The sequence below is a fragment of the Macaca nemestrina genome, chromosome X (assembly GCF_043159975.1).
Source record: "Macaca nemestrina isolate mMacNem1 chromosome X, mMacNem.hap1, whole genome shotgun sequence".
Classification (NCBI taxonomy): domain Eukaryota; kingdom Metazoa; phylum Chordata; class Mammalia; order Primates; family Cercopithecidae; genus Macaca; species Macaca nemestrina.
Window position 1 is genome coordinate 19318761 of NC_092145.1, and position 21365 is coordinate 19340125.

The 21365-nt window shown below is 38.6% G+C and overlaps 1 protein-coding gene across 1 annotated transcript; it reads right to left on the reverse strand.

The window, feature by feature from the left end:
• Positions 1 to 1055: 1055 nt before the first annotated feature.
• LOC105481373 (HIV-1 Tat specific factor 1) lies at positions 1056 to 16412 on the reverse strand. The gene is made up of 10 exons (XM_011740906.3): positions 16277 to 16412; positions 15846 to 16092; positions 13948 to 14128; positions 13521 to 13568; positions 12908 to 13062; positions 10776 to 10939; positions 9239 to 9338; positions 4190 to 4279; positions 3147 to 3284; positions 1056 to 2561 (listed from the first exon to the last, which is right to left on the reverse strand). Exons 2-10 carry the CDS (start codon positions 16029 to 16031, stop codon positions 1386 to 1388), a joined length of 2238 nt encoding a protein of 745 aa, XP_011739208.2. The 5' UTR covers positions 16032 to 16092; positions 16277 to 16412; the 3' UTR covers positions 1056 to 1385.
• Between the last annotated feature and the right edge of the window lie 4953 nt (positions 16413 to 21365).

Genomic DNA, 21365 nt, shown 5'->3' on the forward strand with positions numbered 1-21365 from the left:
GATAGTATATTCTTTTGAGAGATTCTGGATTTCCAAAATTATAAATTTTAACGTAAAGAATGAAATAAATTCTCCTAATGGTCTCAGAGCTAATTTATGTTGTAGGGTAATCCGTTCTAACCACTGTATATGGAAGGTAAAGCATTCTTTTCCTTTCATTTAGAAAACCAATTTTCCAATAAATTCAAGTTTAAATGCTTCTGGCTTATCTTTAAAGGAAATACTATTTTGGTTTGCAATTTTTCTATACTTAACTTTCTTCACCCCATTTACTGACTTATCCCTGGTGAAAATCCTGAAGATTTTACGAAATCCCAGACATCAACTAAAAAATTCTCAAAATAAAAACAGACTTGAAGTATAGGAACTCTTCTCTATCTAGAGGGTTACACTTACAGATACTGTAATGAAAGAGCACCAATGCAGTTTATTTTAATGCTTCTAATTTCTGAGAACAGCTTCTTAATGCTACATCAAAAGTAAATTCATCAATACTGAATTTGGAAAGCATAATCAAGAAAGACCCACAATTTTATTGGGACTACACAACTTTGCACAGTGCTAGGCACTAAGATTCTAAAAAAACGAACAACTGAAGCATGCATGAAGTTCTTCAACTTCAGGGCATCCATGAACCTCCCCATTTTTTTCTGGGAAGAGGTCCTCTAACTTGAATTAACTTCTAAAGGGGCCCAAGGAGGCTAACAGTACAAGGCAGAATTCTAATCTGGTTCTCTAGATTTTTAATAATAATGGGAGCTGTAGACCACAGGAAATTCACTTTTGCACATCTGAGAGTCAATTTTAATGGAAAGAGGGTAGAAAACAAACAAGAGTTAATTTGCAAGGGCTGGGCAGAAAAAGCAAATCCAGAGGGTTGTTTTCTGAGTTTAGGAACATGTTCTGGTTTATAGAGAGGAAATGGAGACATATGTGCTACTACCAGCGGGAAGCAAGGAGACTACAAAGGGATTCTTCAAGTCCTCAGAAAAGCCAACCGTCAGTATAAATAAAGCGGTATCAAGAATTTACAATGCAATTTACCTCAAGTCCAATTTTCAGTTTCTGCGTATTACCAACTTTTTATTGATGAATATCACAAACTTCAATCAATGCTTTTAAAAATATTATTCTGCATGCATTTAACAAATCTGACAAAAGAACAAGTATCCAGTTTACTTGCATTGTAACTATGACATTTTAACTAAACAATCAATTAACATATATTTAAAACCATTAGGTACAGGTAACAATGAAAAACTTCAATGCTTTAATCTGATGGCATCCTACCACTATGCACATGTTCATGTAACACTACTAGTAATTACCCTGGAGCACAGGCAAATGTAGATGGAGGACTCTCCCTAAAAAGCAAGTTTAAGGGATTAAATATCATCATCATCATCGCTACTGAGAATAAAGCTGCTGCCAGTGGATAGGGGCCCTTCTTCAACACTCCCAAAACCACCCAAAGTCCCCCTCTCATCAGAATCATCAAACAACTTCTCATTGGAATCTTCCTCCTCATCAAACAACTTCTCATTGGAATCATCATCTTCGAACAACTTTTCGTCAGCATCTTCAACTTCCTTTCCGTCTGCATCTTCATCTTCCTTTTCATCTGACTCTTCAAACAGCTTTTCATCTGCATCACCTTCTTCCTCCTTTTTACCAGCAGCTTCAAGCCCCTTTTCATCTGCATATTCTTCATCCTCTTTCTCATCGGACTCATCATCAAATACTTTTTCATATGTATCCTCCTCTTCTTCCTTTTCATCTGAATCTTCGTCAAACTCTCTCTCAGAGCCTTCCTCATCTAACACTTTTTCAGAGCCGTCATCTTCAAATTCAGAGTTTTCGGAGTCATTTTCCTCTAACTCGTTGTCAAGAACATTTTCATGAAGCTCTTTTTCAGAGCCTTCCTCGTCCAAATCTTTCTCGAGACCATTTTCTTCAAATTCTCTTTCGGAGCCATCTTCAGACTGTTTTTCAGAGCAGTCTTCGTCAGACTCTTTCTCTGAGTCATCTTCTTCGGACTCTTTTGTGGGGCCAGCCTCCTCTTCAGATTCCTTGTTGGGGTCATCTTCAGATTCCTTTGCGAGGCCATTCTCTTCACAATCATTTTTGAGTGCCTTCTTTTTAGACTCTTTTTTAGGACTACCCTCTTCAGATCCTCTTACGGGATTGCCTTCTTCAGACTCTTTTTGGGGGCAGCCCTCTTCAGATTCTTTTGCAGGGACGCCTTCTTCGGCTTCTTTTTCGGGGCTACTTTCTTTAGCATTGTTTTCAAAAGCACCTTCTTCAAATTCTCCCCCATCTTCTGTCTTTTCAAACTTCTTCTCATCTATAGGTTCTTCAAACGCCATTCCAGTTGCAGTTTCTTGAGCATTCATTTTAGATGTGCTGGGGTGCTCTGAAAAATGCCTTGCTCTAGAAGGCCCTGCCCTTTCGGAAGCAGAGACAGAATCTGAACGCCTAAGGCCTCTGTTGGCCTCCGGAGCATTGAGGAAAGCCTCCCATCCTCTCAGCCTTTCCTCCCTTTCTCTTGAGGTTTCCTCCACCTGTGGATAAATGGAGACTGCCATTAAAATAAGTTTTAGGCAAAAGGTTACTTTTCTGAACATATCTAATATTGATGAAACAACCTTAATTTTATAAAGCATCTCTTCTTAGGAAAGCAATTCCCTGTCTTCAGTTTTCAAAACTTTACATCTTGATTTACTAGAGTTGACCTTAAATAAGATCACTTGAATAAAGGCCAAATATCACAGTACTGCAGAAATGTCTCATCTCTTAAAAAGTTAATATTTGAGCTCTGTCCATACTTCACAGCATACAAAGGAAGAGTAACATTTGGTTGAATGTGTTCTTTTCTTATCACTATTCTGAACAAGCCTCAAACTTTCAGACTTATAAACTGAAAAACTCAAATAGTTCTTTATCTTCTGAATGCAAAATATTATTTAAAAGAAGCACTGTAAATAATAAAGAGGAAGAGTAAAAAATTAAAACATATAAATAAATAAAAAGAAAAGAAGCATTGTTACATTAAATAGGTTAAACCAAACCCAAAATTTAGATCTGAAGGATCAGTATTTGTTGGTAATGAAACAATGTGTGTGTCCCTGACAAGCTGCAGAATTTACCTGATAATCTGTAGTCCCATCCCATGCCTGGGCAGTGATTTGACGGCCACCAAACCATCTTCCATCCAGAGTTTGAATACAATAATCAGCTTCCTCTGGATCCCGAAAGGACACAGAGGCCACACCATCTGGGTGCCTCTAGAAAGACAAGAAAGAAAAAAAAGGAATGAACGGTAAGATTAAAAATAAAACACATACATTTCACAAAGTAGGTAAGTAGTAGTGTTCTCTCTGATACTCTGAAGTAAAAGACTTTATGTATGAAGTCTTTCTTCCCTTTTATCCCAGCCAGTCACATGCAGTCAGCTGCTTCTTTACCTTAATCTTACCTAGCAAGAACCAAGCACAATGTCCTTGGAAATGTTTCTACTGACATCCCTGTCTAATGAGAAGCAGGACAGTATAATTGTTAAGAGTGTAAACTCTGAAGTCATATTGCCCTGGGATTAAATCCTGGCTCTGTCAGTTACCAGATGAACAACCTTGGGCCAGGTGCTCAATTTCTAAAGTGTTAGCTTCCCCATCTGTAAAATGGGTATAACAGTGCTAACCTGCCTCAAACGGTTTTGAGAATTAAGTAAGATAACATGTAAAGTAGCTTGTAATACACAAGCAATAAATGGTGACTCTTAATTACTGGGTGTCAATTTTGGAAGTAAAAAGAGGGTGAGAAGAGGAAATACACAGGAGAATATTTTCCCTGATTGTTCCAAATATGGAGGATGAGAACAATTCACAAAGAGGAGAATATGTGACTAATAGGGAACCAGAGATCTCAAACATTTTTCTTGTACCCTCTTTCACCTGATCATGTACTTTAGGGTAATGATGACGGAAAATAAGCAAGGCATACCAAATCCATCAAATCCTTGGCTTGTAATCCATGTTCATCTCATTATTGCTAATAGATGATTATCACAAGATAGTGGACTACTCTATAAAAACATTAATCTAAAATCCAGGGGTATACTAACATCTGGGAAGAACTTATAAGGTGGAGGAATGACTGCTTCAGGATCTGTATGTCCAAGCCATGAACTTACATCAAAGAGAAGGAGCTTCCTAATTTGTCCAAACTTCGAACACTCTACTCGAAGGTCTTCTCTGATCTCATTCAGCACCAACGGATCATCCTGAAAAATACGCATGATGAAAATGGGTGTGCTCCCTTCTTTAACTATAAATCCTGAGAATCCAACTTCTTGTTCTGATAAATCAACAGACACAAAAAGGTTTCGCTTAAGGTGAGCTGTGTTTTTCAGTCTATAAAATTTTTTTAAAACTCAAAATCAAATAAAATTAGACTACTAAATCCACTGCTACTCCTATAGGTTTGCCCTGCTTTAAACAAAGGAAATGGACAAGTATGGCAGGCAGCAGAAGGGGCCTACAGTGGCAGAGCAGGAGAAGAAGGCGGAAGTCCTGTGGTGCATATTCAGTCAGACTGCTAATTCCTATGTTCTGCATGGGCATCAACATCACGCTGATGAGAACCCTTTGCTTTGTGTTTTCGATACATTCCTATTTACAGAAATATTGTAATGGAGAGAGAGAGTAATACATCCCTTTTATTGACTAAGTGTCCTAAGATTGATTTTTGTGCTTCCAAGATGCTATTTGAACTCACAGAGTAAACATTATAAGGATTACTGTTTGTCTTGTCTCCTACCACACTGTAATAGAACCATACAAATAAGGAGCTGTTATTAAGCATGCAATAAAATACATTCTTAGCTGTTGCTTTCTTGTAACTATGACTCTATTAAGAACATTCAAATACTGCTGTTTCTGGTAGCCTAGAGTTCAGGTGGAAATCTCCCTACAACAACAAAATGATTTAAGATTCCCTCTGGGAATTAACAACTCTCTCTCAAAGCACCAATGCATAAAAGGGGCTCAGGAAAAGCTACATTATCAGCTTGAATTTCAACTACATACAAATATAAATGAAAATATCCTATCTATAAATTTCTATTGAAGGTGACTTATACTTTCTAGGAAACATTTAAGTGCATCTATCTTTCTTACACGCTTTCATTTTTCTCATCAGCTAGAGGAACTATAGAGAATTGTGGCTTTCCTCCCATAAGGTTCTTCAAAAAGCAAAAATAAGCTGGCAGGGAGTTACTGAAATCTGATTTAAAATAAAAAATATAAAATCGTACTTATTTGCATAAATCTGAGGCTTCTAAAACTACAGTTGGCAGAACTCTGGATTTCCCCACTTATAAATCCCAGTTTTGGAGAAGCAGCCAATCTGCTGTATACAAAATTATCAGACCTGAGAAGAATAGGAGTAGAGACTAAAAGTTATGGCTTTTGGGGTGTGTGGGTGTGTGTGTGTGTGTGTGTGTGTGTGTGTGTGGTTAACTCCTATTAGAGTGAGTGCTTTCAGAAGGCAGGAACTTTGTTTTATTGAGTTTCAGATACCTCACAGAAAATAGCACAGACTTTTGTACAAAGTCAATATTCAAGAAAATCTTTTTAAGAATTTGACAAACTGTTGCTAATACCTCTCTTTTATTCACCAAGGAAAATCAGGATTATATTTTAAAAAAACTGTTTCAACATGTGTAACAACTTTTAAATTGAAGTGTGACTCCATGGTGGGGGTAGGCATCACCTTTATTTCTATACCAATGTCTCACTGCTTTGCTTTCTTTTTTTTTTTTTTTTTTATTTTGAAGACAGAGTCTTACTCTGTCGCCCAGGCTGGAGGGGCAGTGGCGCGATCTTGGCTCACTGCAGCCTCTGCCTCCCGGATTCAAGTGATCCTCGTGCCTCAGCCTCCTGAGTGATCCTCGTGCCTCAGCCTCCTGAGTAGCTGGGATTACAGGTGCGTGCTACCACGCCCGGCTAATGCATCTGAGTTTTGACTCTTCATGTCTTGGTATTCAAATTTGCCAGGCAATGCATTTTAAAATATGGATTTGAATTAAATACTGAAGACCCTCTGAAGTTACATTAAAAATGTTAGCTAGCCTTCACTATTTACCCTGATATCAGACAGTATTCTTAGGTATGTTGCTTCTAACTGTTTGGAATCAAAATATACCCCTCCACCCAAAATCTGACTCCTTTCAGATACTTCAGGATAACCTGACAATTCAGTTTTTGTTTTCCAGTAAAAAGCTCAACGCTGCTGTGTGTTCTTTAGGCTCATATGGAGTCTTCAGTCAAATCAAACACCTCCCCCCCAAAAAAAACATGCAATAAAAGCAGGTTTTCCTGTTGGACACTTCTGTCAAAAGTTATACAATGTCTATACCAGTGTTGTCCAATAGAAGGTTCTGTGATGATGAAAATGTTGTATATCTGCATTATCCAACATGGTAGCTACTAGCTACATGTGCCTAGTACAAGTGATGAACTGAATTTTATTTCATTTTAATTAATTTACATTTAACCACACAAGGCTACCATATCTGACAGCACAGGTCTACACTGAGGTTCAGGTGCTCAGAGACAGTGAACAAAAGCAAGATTGTCACTCTTCTTGCTGACACGCTTTCGGCAAGCTAGTTGGACCATGTGAGACCATGAAGGTGGGCAAACAAGGATAGCATCACCAAGCATTTCTTTGTGAACTAATTCCACCACTGCCAAAACAATGTCCTACCATCCTTTGTGGCATAAGCCATCTAAAAAGAAAATTTGCTTTCATTTGCAAAGATGCTGAAGAGAAAATGTTTTATCCACCGGATGAATGAAAAGACTCTGGCTTGTAAATAACAAGGGTTTCATTTAATAATTCTTTCAATTCTTCATCACATAAATATTAAGGGCCAACTGTGTGCCAGGCACAATTCTATGTACTGAGAATACAGCAGCAAACAAGGTAGACAAAATACTGGGTGTCATGGAGCTCACATTCTAGTAGACGAGTCAAAATTACTTCAGATAATAATAAATGCTATGAAGGCAACAAAATAGAGTAGCATAAAGGCTCTGTAACTCCAAAGTAATGTTTATACTAAACCAAGAAGATTAAAAAAAAAATCAGGAATTTGCAAGCATGAAACTTCTATCTTTAAGAATATTCACTGGAGGGAATATATAGGGGTCAAGGTAGAGTAAATGTGGTCTTGGGGAAAGAATATTTGTTAAGCTAGGAAAAGCTAAGTCTGCCCAGGGTGATCCTTAGACTCAAATAAGGTATTTCAATGAGCAAGGCAGGAGGCAGAAACAAGAATAGATAAAATTACACAACAGATTTCTACTTGCAGAGGTTCCAGATACTTTGAATTAGGTTTGCATTTACATTCACACTCGAGTGGCAGGAGTATGAAATGTGTGAATCAAAGACCTCAAGTCACAGAAATAAATATGCCACCTAATAAATCACTTATTTTTTTCATTATTATTATACTTTATGTTCTAGCGTACATGTGCACAACGTGCAGGTTTGTTACATATGTATACATGTGCCACGTTGCTGTGCTGCACCCATCAACTCGTCATTTACATTAGGCATATCTCCTAATGCTATCCCTCCCCCTTCCCCCGACCCCACAACAGGCCCCGGTGTGTGATGTTCCCCTTCCTGTGTCCAAGTGTTCTCATTGTTCAATTCCCACCGATGAGTGAGAACATGCGGTGTTTGATTTTCTGTTCAACAAATCACTTATTTAGCAGGGGGATAAAATGTAATAAATAATAGAAATCTCGGAGTTGTATTTAGCAGACTAACTATTGTGATCAATCTATGCATTTATTTTATATGCTGCTTTAATGACTATGATCTGGTTTTGTTTTGTTTTTGGTTCTTTTTTTTTTGAGATGGAGTCTCGCTCTGTTGCCCAGGCTGGAGTGCAGTGGCGCAATTTTACCGTAACCTCCGCCTACCAGGTTCAAGTGGTTCTCCTGAATCAGCCTTCTGAGTAGCTGGGATTATAGGCATGCGCCACCATGCCCAGCTAATGGTTTTGTAATTCTATGCGTTTATTTTAAAGTTATTGCTGGCAAAAACAGTATTTCAAAATGCAACTGGTGTGCATGTGTTTTTAAACCATATTTCATTATCACTGCAACTGTAAACTGTTATATTTCAAAATTCTTCCAGATTTCTGGTCAGAAGAGACATCAATCAATCAATCTCATAAATAAACCACACGTATCTTTCCAATGACCTCAAAAGATGCCCAAACTCCATAGGTACACAGTAATCACAACACTATTCATTGAGATAGAGCTGAACTGTCCGTTGTGGAGCCCTCGCTAAGGGAGCTACAATTATATTATCATTTTGACTGCTTAAATGCACAAAAGGGTCAGGAATGGGCACTGATGACAACTAGATCATTTGTAAACCTGGAAGTTTACATTATGAACATTTTTCTCTGTATAATTTGCTATCTGTATAATCTGCTTTCTGTATAACTTGCTATCACTAATTTCAGAACCAGGGAGAGAATAAAGAGTTGTTTCTCCACTAACAATAAAATCAGTCTACACCAGTAGACAGAGATAAGAATAGAGGCAGAAAGTAACACAAGGTACTTTGAGGACAATATTCCTTAGAACTCCTTGTTCTTTGCTCCTCCTCTATTCACTTTTTTGAGGGGAGGAAGGACAGTTCCATTCACTTTATTCTTTTTAAATCATTTTAAAAAGTTGATATATAACAGATGTACTTATTCACTTTTACTTGCTGTTCTTGGACTTTTCCACGGACATTAAGCATTGTAACTTTTAGTACCAAGCTGAAGTTTGCATTTACAATTGTGAAGCTGGTACTCCCCACCAAAATCAGCCCATACTTGTTGGCCTGCACTCAAAATCCACAAGCAGTTCCCATAAATCTTTTAATGATGATATGTTTCAATGGTTTCTCATACCAAGTAGCTGCTGTTTGGGGCGCAGTATGGTTATTAAACAGTCTTATCTGAGATATACTTTAAAACAATACTGGGCTAAACAAAGGGAAGGGAAATCAAAAGACTTAAGTAGCTTCTTGGCTCCATCTTCCTTTACTACTCACTGCACAAACACGTAGGAGGTGACATAACAAAGATGGGGCAAGCAAGCTCCAGGCTCCCTTGAGAGAAAGAAAGCCTATCAGCATTTATATCAGTAAGCACACCACTTCCTACCTCAAAATCCATAGGATGAAACATATTCTTGATGATGACAACTCGCTCATGGCGCATCCGGGATGGTCCGGCTCGCCTCTCAGGTCTCCAATCCAACTGCCTGAGGCAATGAAGCAGTAACAACAAACTGTAAATTTTGCTTCAGACTTGGAGAGAGAAAAAAATGAGTTGTTCATACAGTACTTTATTGAATATTTAATAATTACTGGATTTTACAACAACAAACTGTATTTCAGTCACAGTTCCAGTCCGAAAACTTTCTGAAATAAAAATAATGGGCAGGGGGCCATGTGCGGTGGCTCACACCTATAATCCCAGCACTTTGGGAGGCTGAGGCGGGTAGATCACTTGAGGTCAGGAGTTCAAGACCAGCCTGGCCAACATGGTGAAACCGCGTCTCTACTAAAAATACAAAAATTAGCCAGGCGTGGTGGTGCACGTCTGTAATCCCAGCTACTGGGAAGACTGAGGCATGAGTATAGCTTGAACCCCAGAGGTGTAGGTTGCAGTGAGCCAACATTGCACCACTGCACTCCAGCCTGTGTGACAGAGCAAGACTCTTGCCTCAAATAAATAAAATAAAATAAAATAAAATAGAATAGAATAAAATAAAATAAAAGGCAGAGGCAAAATGGCCCCAGTATCTGAAATCCCCAGATTTAATGTTTTTCAGGGCAACTGTTGTCTGATTATACAAACATTCCAATGAGACCCTTGAAAAATCTCTAATTCCTAGTATTTATGAGTTCAGAAGGATACACTTTGAAGCTAAAAAATACTTTTAAATTGTATTGGTTTTTAGGTACTTTATCATTATAAAAAACAAACTGCACTTTTTATGTAAAACTACTCACTCTGTTACAATCATAAATTTTACTGATACTGTTTAAAAAATATGTGGTTAGCAATTTTACCTACTCTTGTAAAAACGATGAGACATCACAACTAAATGCTTTTATGATATTTCATTAGTTTAAGCATGGTGTTAGAAGTGTCACTAGAATTTACTCTGATAAAAGTATTTATCATTTTGACTAATTTCTTAAAACTAGTATATTGCAAAGTACATTAAACAAACAGAATAATAACAGAAACTTGATGACATTAAGTATATACTACATACAACTACAGTAAATACAATTATAAAATCCTGTCATTTCTAATTCCTATAACAAACCTGTACATAAAAATTTAGCCCCGGTACAAGTGATTTAAATCCACACAGAAGGTAAACTAATGGTTCTGGTACATAAGCCTAACTATCTTATTTAATTTGATGTTCAACATTTTCCAAACAGATGGCTTCTCTTAGCTCATTGAAGCCCTTATTATATTACAAATAAACACCCTGGAAAATTAAAATTCCCACTACTGCTAAATTATCCTATTGTATAGATTGCTAGAAGTACCAGATGATCCAATGAAATTATTTTAAAATAATGTGTAGGCACATTTGACAGAATAAAACTAGATGGCTATTACCAAAAATATACTCTAGAATATATAGAACTTTTCAAAAGGGAAAAAAATTACAAACTTTTGTTGCATAGACAGCTTCTTCTTATAGTCTTTGCACTTCTTCTTCTTCTTTGAGGCATCATATTCTCCCTTCAGTTGAAACTTTGCCACCTCAACATGTAATTTGTAGCCTCTAATTTCATCTTCATCCAAAAGTTTTAATGCAAGTTCCACAGATTCTCTCTTTATAAAGGTAAGATAAAATATAGTCAGTTATACAATGAAATAAAAGTTCAGGAGTTTTTTAGATGAATGATGATTATACACAAAATAATTTAAATTCTTACATTTATATAGTACTAATATATGAGATCTTTTTCTCTCTTTGAGATAAAGAACTCTAGAATCCGAACCAGGACACCTGCATTTGAGACACAGCTGTCCCTAACCGGCTGTGTGAACTTGGGTAAATTATTCAAGCTTCCTGAGCCCCAGTATCGTCATATGTAAAATGGAAATAGTTAATACCTTCATCACAAGGTTCTTGACAAAATTAAATGAAATAATGCATAGAAAGGATAAGGACTAGCATATGGTAGGTGTTCAGTAAATTATGCTATTATTGGGTAATTCTGTCTCTTGAGGCCGCAATTTCTTATCTGCAGAATGAAGGGGGCAAATCTGCATGATTTCTAAGGTGTATTTCTTTTAAAATCCTATAATACTCTTACTTAAAAGACTAGATGACTCAAGGAACTGGGAACACCATAGCCAGACTTTAATTTTTTGGTTCATCCATTAAATTGTAAGTCTGCAATACACTGAGAAGCAGAAGACAATTATTTGATGACTTGTACTTTATATTAAATACATGTATGGATTCCGGGTCTTACAGAAAGGACAGTTATCAGCCCTATACAAACAGAGTCAAAGATCAGAGGACCTGTAGAAAACAAAAATGGATAACTGAACTCAGCTGCTCACATAAATATAGGTCCTGGAATAATTCACTATATTTTCCTGGAACTCAATTGACTGTTTTGACAATCTTGTACTTCTATGGGTCTCAAAACTCTATTTTTTTTCCTTTAAAAAATTTTAAACATCTAACAGAACTCCCTAAGAATCTGTTATCAGATTTTTGAATAATCCTTAAAGAACTTATAAAACTCTCAAATCTCCTTACATTTGAACATTACAAAACTACCATCCTAAAATGGTCATGCTCATGTCCCATTACCATCACGTTTAAGATTCAGGTCAAAAACCTATTTCCCAAAAAGCTGTCACCTTAATCCTACCCTCTTCTGATCCCACTGGAATACTGCATGCTCACAACACACCTGTGGTGTTTGTACTTTTGCTTTACCATTTTGATTTTACTCTGTAATTATTTTCAGGTTTGACTTATGTACATGTCATCATTTGTTCTGTACCCTGTGATAATGTATAACACATGCTCCTAAGGTGGCAGGTGTTCCAGGAATGATGGCTGCTTTTGGCACTGAGGTTTCTTTGTGTAATTTATGGTACTATGACTACATGCAGTTCTGCAAATTTCTCTTAATACCACTCTCTCTTTTCTCACATTCAAAAAAATATTTTAAAGGAGTTAAGACTAAGCTATCGTCTCCTTCATGGTCTAATAAAAGGGTCAGAAAAGTCCTTTTGTTAAAGGGCCAGTTCGTAAATATTTTAGGCTTTGTAGGCCACAAGGTCTGTGCTGCAATCACTCAACCCTATCAATGAAACACAAAGGCAACCATAGACAAATGCATAAATGAATTGGTGTGGCTGTGTTCCATAAAGCTGTATTTACCAAAACAGAGCCGGAGTTTGCTGAACCCTGGTGTAATTCATTCCAATGGACAACTAAAATGTCACTGGCTTTTTTTTCTGCTTGAATTTTTAAAATGTAGTCTGAATTGACTGTACACATCAATAAAGAAATCTTTCCAGTGAGAATTTTTCAAGACAAAAGAAGCACTCCAGTCACATACTTATATAACACTTTAACCTGATAATATATTTTCTTAAAACAAGTAAATAATCTTACCAATGTGATACACACAGGTACTAACTGAAATTTCAGTTTTCTTCATATCCTGTTTTGAGTAGTCCTTGGTGTTGGTTATCATCTATAGAAATTATAGCCCTGGTTCCTGAGTTAAAAACGAAGATACAAGAAACTTATTTGATCATACAACTTACCTTCAAATAACAGCAAAGACCGTCTCCTTTAAGATTTCCTTGATTATCTTTGTAAAGTTTGACCTTAAATTCCTCTGTCTGAGGATCTCTCATAATAATGCCAAACTTGGACATAAGTTGTATAAATTCATCCACTGTAATATCTGGAGGCAAACCTGTCATTTAAGAAAAATTAAAAAACATTTATAATTGATAATGAAAGTGAATTACTTAGCATTCTATCAATTAGAAATCTATAACTTAGGTGAATGCAGTGTTGATTTTCTAAATATATGTAAGAGTTTTACGTTTACAGAACTGAAGACATTTCACATTTCTGTGTGTTCAAATATACATTAAAATTATGCTTTGTTAAGGGCCTCACTGAATGGGAAGGGACACACTGCTATAAGTTACATTAATGACGCCCAAAGGTTGGTATGCAAAGTTACACACTAAATTTCTTGGTTCTGTAATAAACACACATATTCCTTACTAATATAAACGGCTGAACAAAAAATGACACAATGATAAAAAATGGACTCTGGAGAAACTGAAAGCTCAAAATCACTTCATGAAAAATCTCAAAATTGAGTATTTCCTACCTTAAACTTGTTTAAAAAGTTATACATACCAGACACGTATACATTTGTATTTCTGTCTTCTTCAACATGAAACCATCCTAGAAATCAAAATTAATTAAATAAATAAAACACTTGCAAGAAAAGATAAGAGTCATATTATGGAATCTTGACAAAGCAGCAGTTTCTTGAAACTTCCAGGACCTTTCTCTTACTCTTAAAAGACCAAGATAAACTAACTCAAATCACTACCCAGCTTTCAAAGGATTTAAATCTTTTGACAAATAATTAGTTTTAGAGCCCTATCTGGGAAAAATGATGGCCAGTTTATCTTGATTCTTTATAACTCTGACACTACCTTTAAGAAAAAACTCACCTTATTCCTTCAAAGCTATTATAATTCTCGGAAAAGCAACTGTACATATGCACACCCATATTTTTAATTTTTACACTTAAAATTTGTAAGCCAGAACCACTTACCTGACTCAGCCTTTCTTTTTTCTCCCTTCTTTCTGGGATCAGTGGGTTCTGAGGCTTTTTCTTGTGGAGGTTCCTCTGCAGTTCTAGCATGGACATCTTCAACATTTGCGGTAGAACTAGATGCGCCATCATTAGAGAAGCCATAATTGGCCTGATATGTAGCAATGAAATCTTCAGTGATCTAAACAAGCAATTCAGCAGACCCAGACAGAGAAATTCAAAATTATTTCCACCCATAAGAAGTTTAAATTGTTTTTACAGCATGGTTACACAACTTAAAACAGAAGTGTTTCTGTGGATAATAGTTGTAGTTATTAGAGTATAAATGCAATAGTCATCTTATATAGAAAATTGTGCATGCGGTGATAAAAAATAAGACACGAGTACTTAGACGATCAATGCAAATGTCTGAGATATGATTTAAAGCATTTTAAGTGATGCTGGCACCTTTTCTAGTTGTTTCATTTATAAATTACTACCTCTCTACAGTCTACTTAACTAAGGCTACAAATACATACAACAAAGGAAGTACCAGATAATAAAACAATAAAAACCAACAGTCAATGAATAATCTAACCACAGAATCCACTTTTCTCTTACTGTACACATGCACAAATATACGTGTACAATAAGTACTTAAATATCTGTATGCAGAGAGCACGTAGAACAGAACTCTGACTTGGTATATAAAGAATGGAGTTAACAACTGTAAAACTAAATGCTCATTTTAACTTTATCACAAATTAAGACGTTATCTTTTAGTAACAGAACAAATTAAAGACAAATCCAACTCATATCTATCTTCCTCCCCTTTGGGGGAAAAGCGTTATTGCAAAACTAAAGAAATATAGTTATACCATCATACCAATCAACATTAGGCACGCATGGAATGGGGAAAATGTAAAACCCAAAGTTTGAAGAGGTATGGGCTTCAATAACATAAAAAGATAAAGTCACACATTAATCCATTATCACACCTTTGTTAAAAGTATTCAGAATGCTGAAGAAACCAAATCTGCACTCAAAACTAGTACTACCAATACAGAAGTGAAATCGTAAATTTTAACAATCTGGAGGCATTGGAATATGTATACAAATACAGAATGGGAAAGAAAAGTTACAAAAGAATTTTTAAAACAGCCGTCCAGTCGCGCAATGGAGACAGGTTTTGTATTATTGGCTTGCAAGTCAATTTGCGTGCTACTAGTGTGCCCTTTCCTGCTCATGAGAGCCAGATTAAAAGGGCACTTTTACCACAAAGTTTACAGAACCAAGTTTAACATTACTTATTTTACTTCGAAGCTGAAATAAAAATACTTAGCAATTTCCAAGTACTCCAAACAAATATACACAGATATTTTCCATCTGTATTCTGTGCGTCTCCAGTCTTATTCCTGTGGTTATATGGTTCAAACATACATGCTTAGGGACAAAATTTGCTAGAAAAGTAAAGCAAGGTGCAAAGAAAGTTCAATTAGTAAAGATATGTAAACAGCTACTTTAAAAAAATCAAGAAACTGCATTTTGCACATAGTACATAAGCTAAATATCTGAGTTCCTAGGACAAGTGGGGTCGGCTACCAGAAATGGACAGCTACTAAATTTGCTCTTGGTGTTTTTCCTCTTCGCAATAAAAAGCAGTCATCAATGTAATTACCAACTGTGACCTTCACAGACAAGATTAATAAAGCATAGAAAAAACTTAAAAATTACATTTAAGACACCACCCTAAAGATTTACGTTCCTTCACACATCGGTGCCCCGACAAACACAACAAAAAGAAGCGCCGCTATCCAAGGGGGCTAGGACTAAGGACCAAGGATCTCAGCAAAGCAAACGTAAGAGGAGTGCTCCGCGAGGCTGGCCAGGCGACCCGCTCTGCAGTGGCACTCTCCTACCTTGGGGAACCAAGCCTTCTTGTCCAGGTCCCACTCGTAGGGGGTGTCCGTCGGCTGCTGCCCGAGAGAATCGGTTTCTCCGCCGGCATCGGTCTGGGTGTCACCATCCTTGCCGTCTCCGTACAATTCTTGCATTCGCAACTGCTCATCAAACTCATCGTTCCCATCCAAGTTGCTGCCGCTCATGTTTCCTACTCAGCTCAGGAGAAGGGTTCAGAAGAACTAAGAGGCCGAAATGACGCTGGAGCTGAGCAGAAAAAGGGAGGTCAATCGCGCTCTGCTCGCGCCCCGCCGCCCCCCGGCCCGCCTCCCCGCGGCGCCCCAGCAGTCCCCGGGAAATCGGGGCCGCTCGGCTGCCGCACCGCCCCCTGCTCTGCCCGCCCACCGCGCGCGCGCGCTGATGCTGGGAGCTCGGCCGCGCCGCCGCCCACCTGGCTTGCTCCGCTGGGCCTCGGCACCGCCGCTAGGTCCAGGGCGCCGCGGGAGCGCGCAGGCGCGCCGCCGCCGCCGCCGCCGCCGCCGACCGGGTCTAAGGCGACTGCGGCTCCCTCGGCAACGTCAGGATATTACTTGTAAACTAAGCCCTGCTCAGGCCGACGCAGCCGCCATTGTCGGCGCGTCGCGACGTCGCGGGTCGCGCCGACACGCCCACTGTGGCGTCAAAAGGCGCCGACGCCGGCACGCGGCGCGAGACCCGGGGAGGCGGGGCGCCGGAGAGGGGGGAGCGCTACTGCCGGGCGTCGACGCCCACCGGGTTCGGCCTTGGGGCGGGGCGAGGGCCACTGGGATCCCCTGATGCCTCAAGGGCCTTGAGGTCCGCGGGGTTCCCGGCGAATCGGCCGGCCCGGGAGGGAGACGGAAGGAAGGCGTGGGAATATTCCCTCGCGGAGGTGGCCGGGCGGGTGTCGCGAGGACGCCATCTTGGGGGAGTGGGTGGGGCGGGCAGGACAAATATCTCTGGCTTCGAGAAAACGACGCGCCTCCTTCGCCCAAAGGCCCCTCCCCCGCGCAGGAACCGTGTCTTTTACTTGTTTCTTTCCGACTCCCTGGGATGGACACCGGATATTGTTCTTCTTGGTGACCTAAGCTCCTGGCACCGGCTCTGGTGTCTAATGCGGAATGAGCGAATGAATGAACGAATGAGGGGTAAAAGGGCCAACTTTTTTTTTTCTGGTGTCAGCCTTCTCCTTTATCGGTCTCATACCTTCCTCTGGCTGGAGTTTGACTCCATGGGAAGGATGGGAGGGGCTGCAGTTGCCTGCCTCTTGTACTGCAGGATTCAGTGGCGCTCGAGCTGCGAACTTGAAACTTAGACATAAATGTAAACATCCCAGTGTAAACACCAGCTTTACTGGCCGGCAAACTCCGCTTCTTTGTCATTGTTTTAGAAAGACACAGCATACTTTTGTTCTAAACAGAACTTTGTTTTCAGGAATTACACTCATTGCTGAAAATGAAAAGGTCCATATTTTTAAGTTGGGCAGGTATTTATCCAGCCCCTACTAAGTGCAGGGTTCTGCACGAGGCTCTGGCGACCCAGGAGTCGACAAGACAGGCACAGCTCAGGGGAGACAGAATTAGGATGGTTGGCAAATGACAGATATGAGATGCTGGAGGACAGCAGTTCTCAAACTTTTTGGTCCCAGGTCCTCTTTACACGAAAACATTGAAGACCCCAAAAAACGTTTGTGGATTATACTTACCAATATTTCTGCACAAAAATTAAAGCGGCCGTTAAAAAATATTAATTCATTTAAAATAATAAGGAACTCATTAGTGTAACCATAAATATCACAACCCAGGCTTGAGGGTGGGGAAAACCTTCCCAGAAGAAATTATTTCACTATTCCAGTGACCTTCACTTCTAAACATAGCAGTTGAGTACTACTTCTAGAAAATCCTGGCTCCCCACGTACCAGCTGTGTGAATCTATGGTTTCAACGATAACAATAGTTTTTAATAGTTTGGGTTAGTTTTTCTAAATTATATTTCTTTTTCATGAAGTTCGCGTCCTGGTAGGAACTCGGAGAACTGAATTTGTGTGCATTTTTATGATACAGGTAATGTGAGTTTTATTAGACTTAAACTTTGCTAAATATTTTTTCCTGGATCCAAAAATAGCATACAGCTGTTTTCAGCAGTGTGTTACTGAGCTCACGTTTCATTCCCGAGTTCACAGCATAGGTGACAATATGTGACACCATCCTACTGCACATGTCATTGAGTGCCGCTCTACTACAACCGTCTTTTGAGCAGGTGACTGAAAGGGTTTCTTATGCTTATGCCCCATGTCACACAGCCATCCTGGCCCAAAGGCTGCCCAGGGCCTGTGTGGTGACCTGGCAGAGTAGCTCTGCGTTCTAGGCTGGATTTGACTAACTGAGCCAGTAAGAGCCTCTCCCAGGGAGTTTGAGTATGGAACATACAGAGATGTAGTCAGAGTAGCAAAGAAAAAAGGAGATACTCCCAGGGAAGGTAAAAGGCAGAACAGAGGCCTGCCATGGAGATGTTCCCCACGGAGGAGCAGCTGAAGCAGCGAAGAAGAGTCACTGAGTCACCATATTAGTTAGGCAGTAGAGTTGAGAAGTAAACACGTTGTACTTGTAATGGCATTCTGTTTGGTCGTGAGATCTGACAGTTCTAATTGCACCATGCTGTGGTCTCTTATGAGGCCTGGTTCCTATTTTTTCTCATTTCCCTGTGTATTCATAGAATAACTCCCTAGTGACTGAGGTAATCTGAAAGCATCTCTGTCTCTGTAACCTGTCTTTTTCAAGTTTTTTTTTTTTTCTTGCAAGTTATAGAAACACTTGAGGTAACAAAAAAGGGGGGGTGGGTGGGTTATAAAGATAGGCGTGGCTACTGAAACTCCAGGACTGCCATGTAGATGGGCCACATAAAGGGATGCTGGACCTAGGAAGAATCTACACAGCTGACTTCTCTTTGAATATGTGCTTCATTCTTCTCTCTGACCTTTATATGGGGTGATCTGTGTTATATTTCTGCCCTAATAGGCCACACCCTTCTTGGTGGATAAATATACATTAACCTATAAAAGCAGAGACTGCACTCCAGATAGGACTCACGTATCTGGCCTAGGAACTCTTACTGAAAAATTACTGAACTATACCAAATCAGATTTTTTAAAAAAATGGTCCCTTCAAGCCCACTCTGTCCAGGAATTTTCCTATCCCCACATCCTGTAATCTCAAGACTTAGTGGAAATAAAAAGACTTCTGTCTTTCTGACAAAAAGATTGATGAATTCCTGACCTAAGTTGACTCAAACTGCAGAAATTCTGCAAACCCAAATTTGCTGTTTTCAGCAGAAATGCCAGTGGTAAGTGTTTTGTAGTGCTTTCACCTCAATGACGAAGACTTACCTGCTGGACATTTTGGTTATGCCTAACTTTTTGACTGTGTTTTCATGCTTTGTGGAGTATTACTCTATTATGGTCCATATTTTAAGTCTTGGGTCAGGGAAGACCCCGAGCAAAATTGAGATGTATACAGACTTTATTTTGCATATGTCCCACCTCTCCCTGCCATTTAGAGTTCTCTCCAAAGAAATGAAATCTTCCATAGAAACATTTCTGGAACCACAATAGGCAGTGTGAAAAAAGCTGTGACTATTAGGGACTACTTGTAAGGTTAGCTGTGACAAGGATAATCTGTTGAAAAACAGACCGCCCTCTCAAAAATCAAAGCAAAGCTGTGAATTTTAAGCCAACTACAGCTACAGATGGAAGGAGGCTGATGCCCTACACAGCCATTTAGGGAGTTATATCCCTGACTCACCTAAGGATTGCTGAGAATGAAAAAAAAAAGTTATTTGAGTTCTAGTTTTATGAACTTCCAAAAAGCTCTCTTCACTTTTGTATTCTGGTACTTTTATCAAGTTATATCTGAAAAGTTATTAGAGTTTAGGAGAGTAAAGATGTAATTTTTACTCAGAGTGAGGAAAATAATAAGATTGTTTTAGGGCTCTGTGACTTGAAAGTAACATTTTGGGTTTAAAATGGGTTCCATTATATTCTGTCAGAAATATTGTTTTTAGAATATAAAGTTACAAAGGGTCATTTAAAACTTTATTACATATTTATTTGTTTTTCCACACTTATTACAGTGTCCACTTTAAAACAATACTAATACAGTATCACACACCCCCCCCCCACTTTAAGTAAACCAATTTTACAGAAAGTTGAAGTCTGATGTTAATACGTATTACCTTTTGGAGCCACATCATTAGCAAAAGTTCACGACTCCACAAGCCATTTAAAGAAAGCTCAACATTACCAAAAGCACACTCAAACATTAAGTTTTTTTTTAATACAAATTTACCTATAGTGCCAAACATATGTTTAAACTTGTTCCAAAATTTTTTCTGAAACCACAGATTTAAATCTGACATGTCTATTGACAACAGTTAAAAAAAAAAACAAACAAAAAAACCCAATAATTGTTAACAAGCGAATGATGTTAGCAGGTAGGAGCACAGGATAGAAAATCAGAGCTTTCCATCTGATTTCCATGGGCAGAGATTAATTAGACCATACACTTACAGGACTTAGGCACCCATCAGTTTTAATAAAGTCAACCAGGAAAATCATCTGATCACAATTGCACACCCAGGGGTTAGGGATTTCATGTGGTACTTCTGCATGTTTTTAGAAAGAGGGCACTGCTTACCAGAAAGAAATGAATTTCTGTAAAGGAAGAATTTCAGACACCGTGGCAGGTTTGCAGATTTTTCAACAGGGGTCCTGAAATGACACCATAAACATGGCCACTTATTCTGCCTATGAATAAGGCAAGTTCTTAATAGTATTTGTGAATGATAACAGCCCAGTTATTAATCAATGGCAGTTGTAAGTGTTGAAACTACATTAAGTCAGTAAGTGTTGACCCAGTAAGGGAAGCAGTGTGCCCCAGATCCTTACACAGTGCTTTGTACTCGCTGACTCCGAAACATTTTCATTTCAACTGCACAGATTCAGCTACAATGGAATAGAGATGAATGGAAAAGGGCAGCCATTCTGTGAAGTTTATTTTTAAGAAAATAGCATAAGAGATGCTTTATCTTTTTTGTGATCCCCTTTTCACATACAAAGTATCTCTAGATTTACACCACACAGTAAATACAAACACAATTTTATGCAAATCACAGTATATGAGGAATTAGAAGCATCACAGATGTGATTACACAACAAATGAGATTTTTAAGTTTCATCTTGTTTATTACATCTTCCTTCCCATTCGACTTCGCTTACTATTCACTGGCATATATAAACTTGTCTTTCTGCACTTAGTGGGGCTTCATTTTATTTAGAAAGCCTGATGACATTACTATTTGTACTTTGAAGAAAGTAATGATTTGTCTTTTACTTACTTATAGGGATCCTTCACTACTAAGATTTCAACACACTTTTGAAACAACAAAAATCTGGACATCATACACCTATACACAGCTTAGAGTTGGATACACATGCTGGGAGGAGAAACAGCATTTTTCACTGGAAAG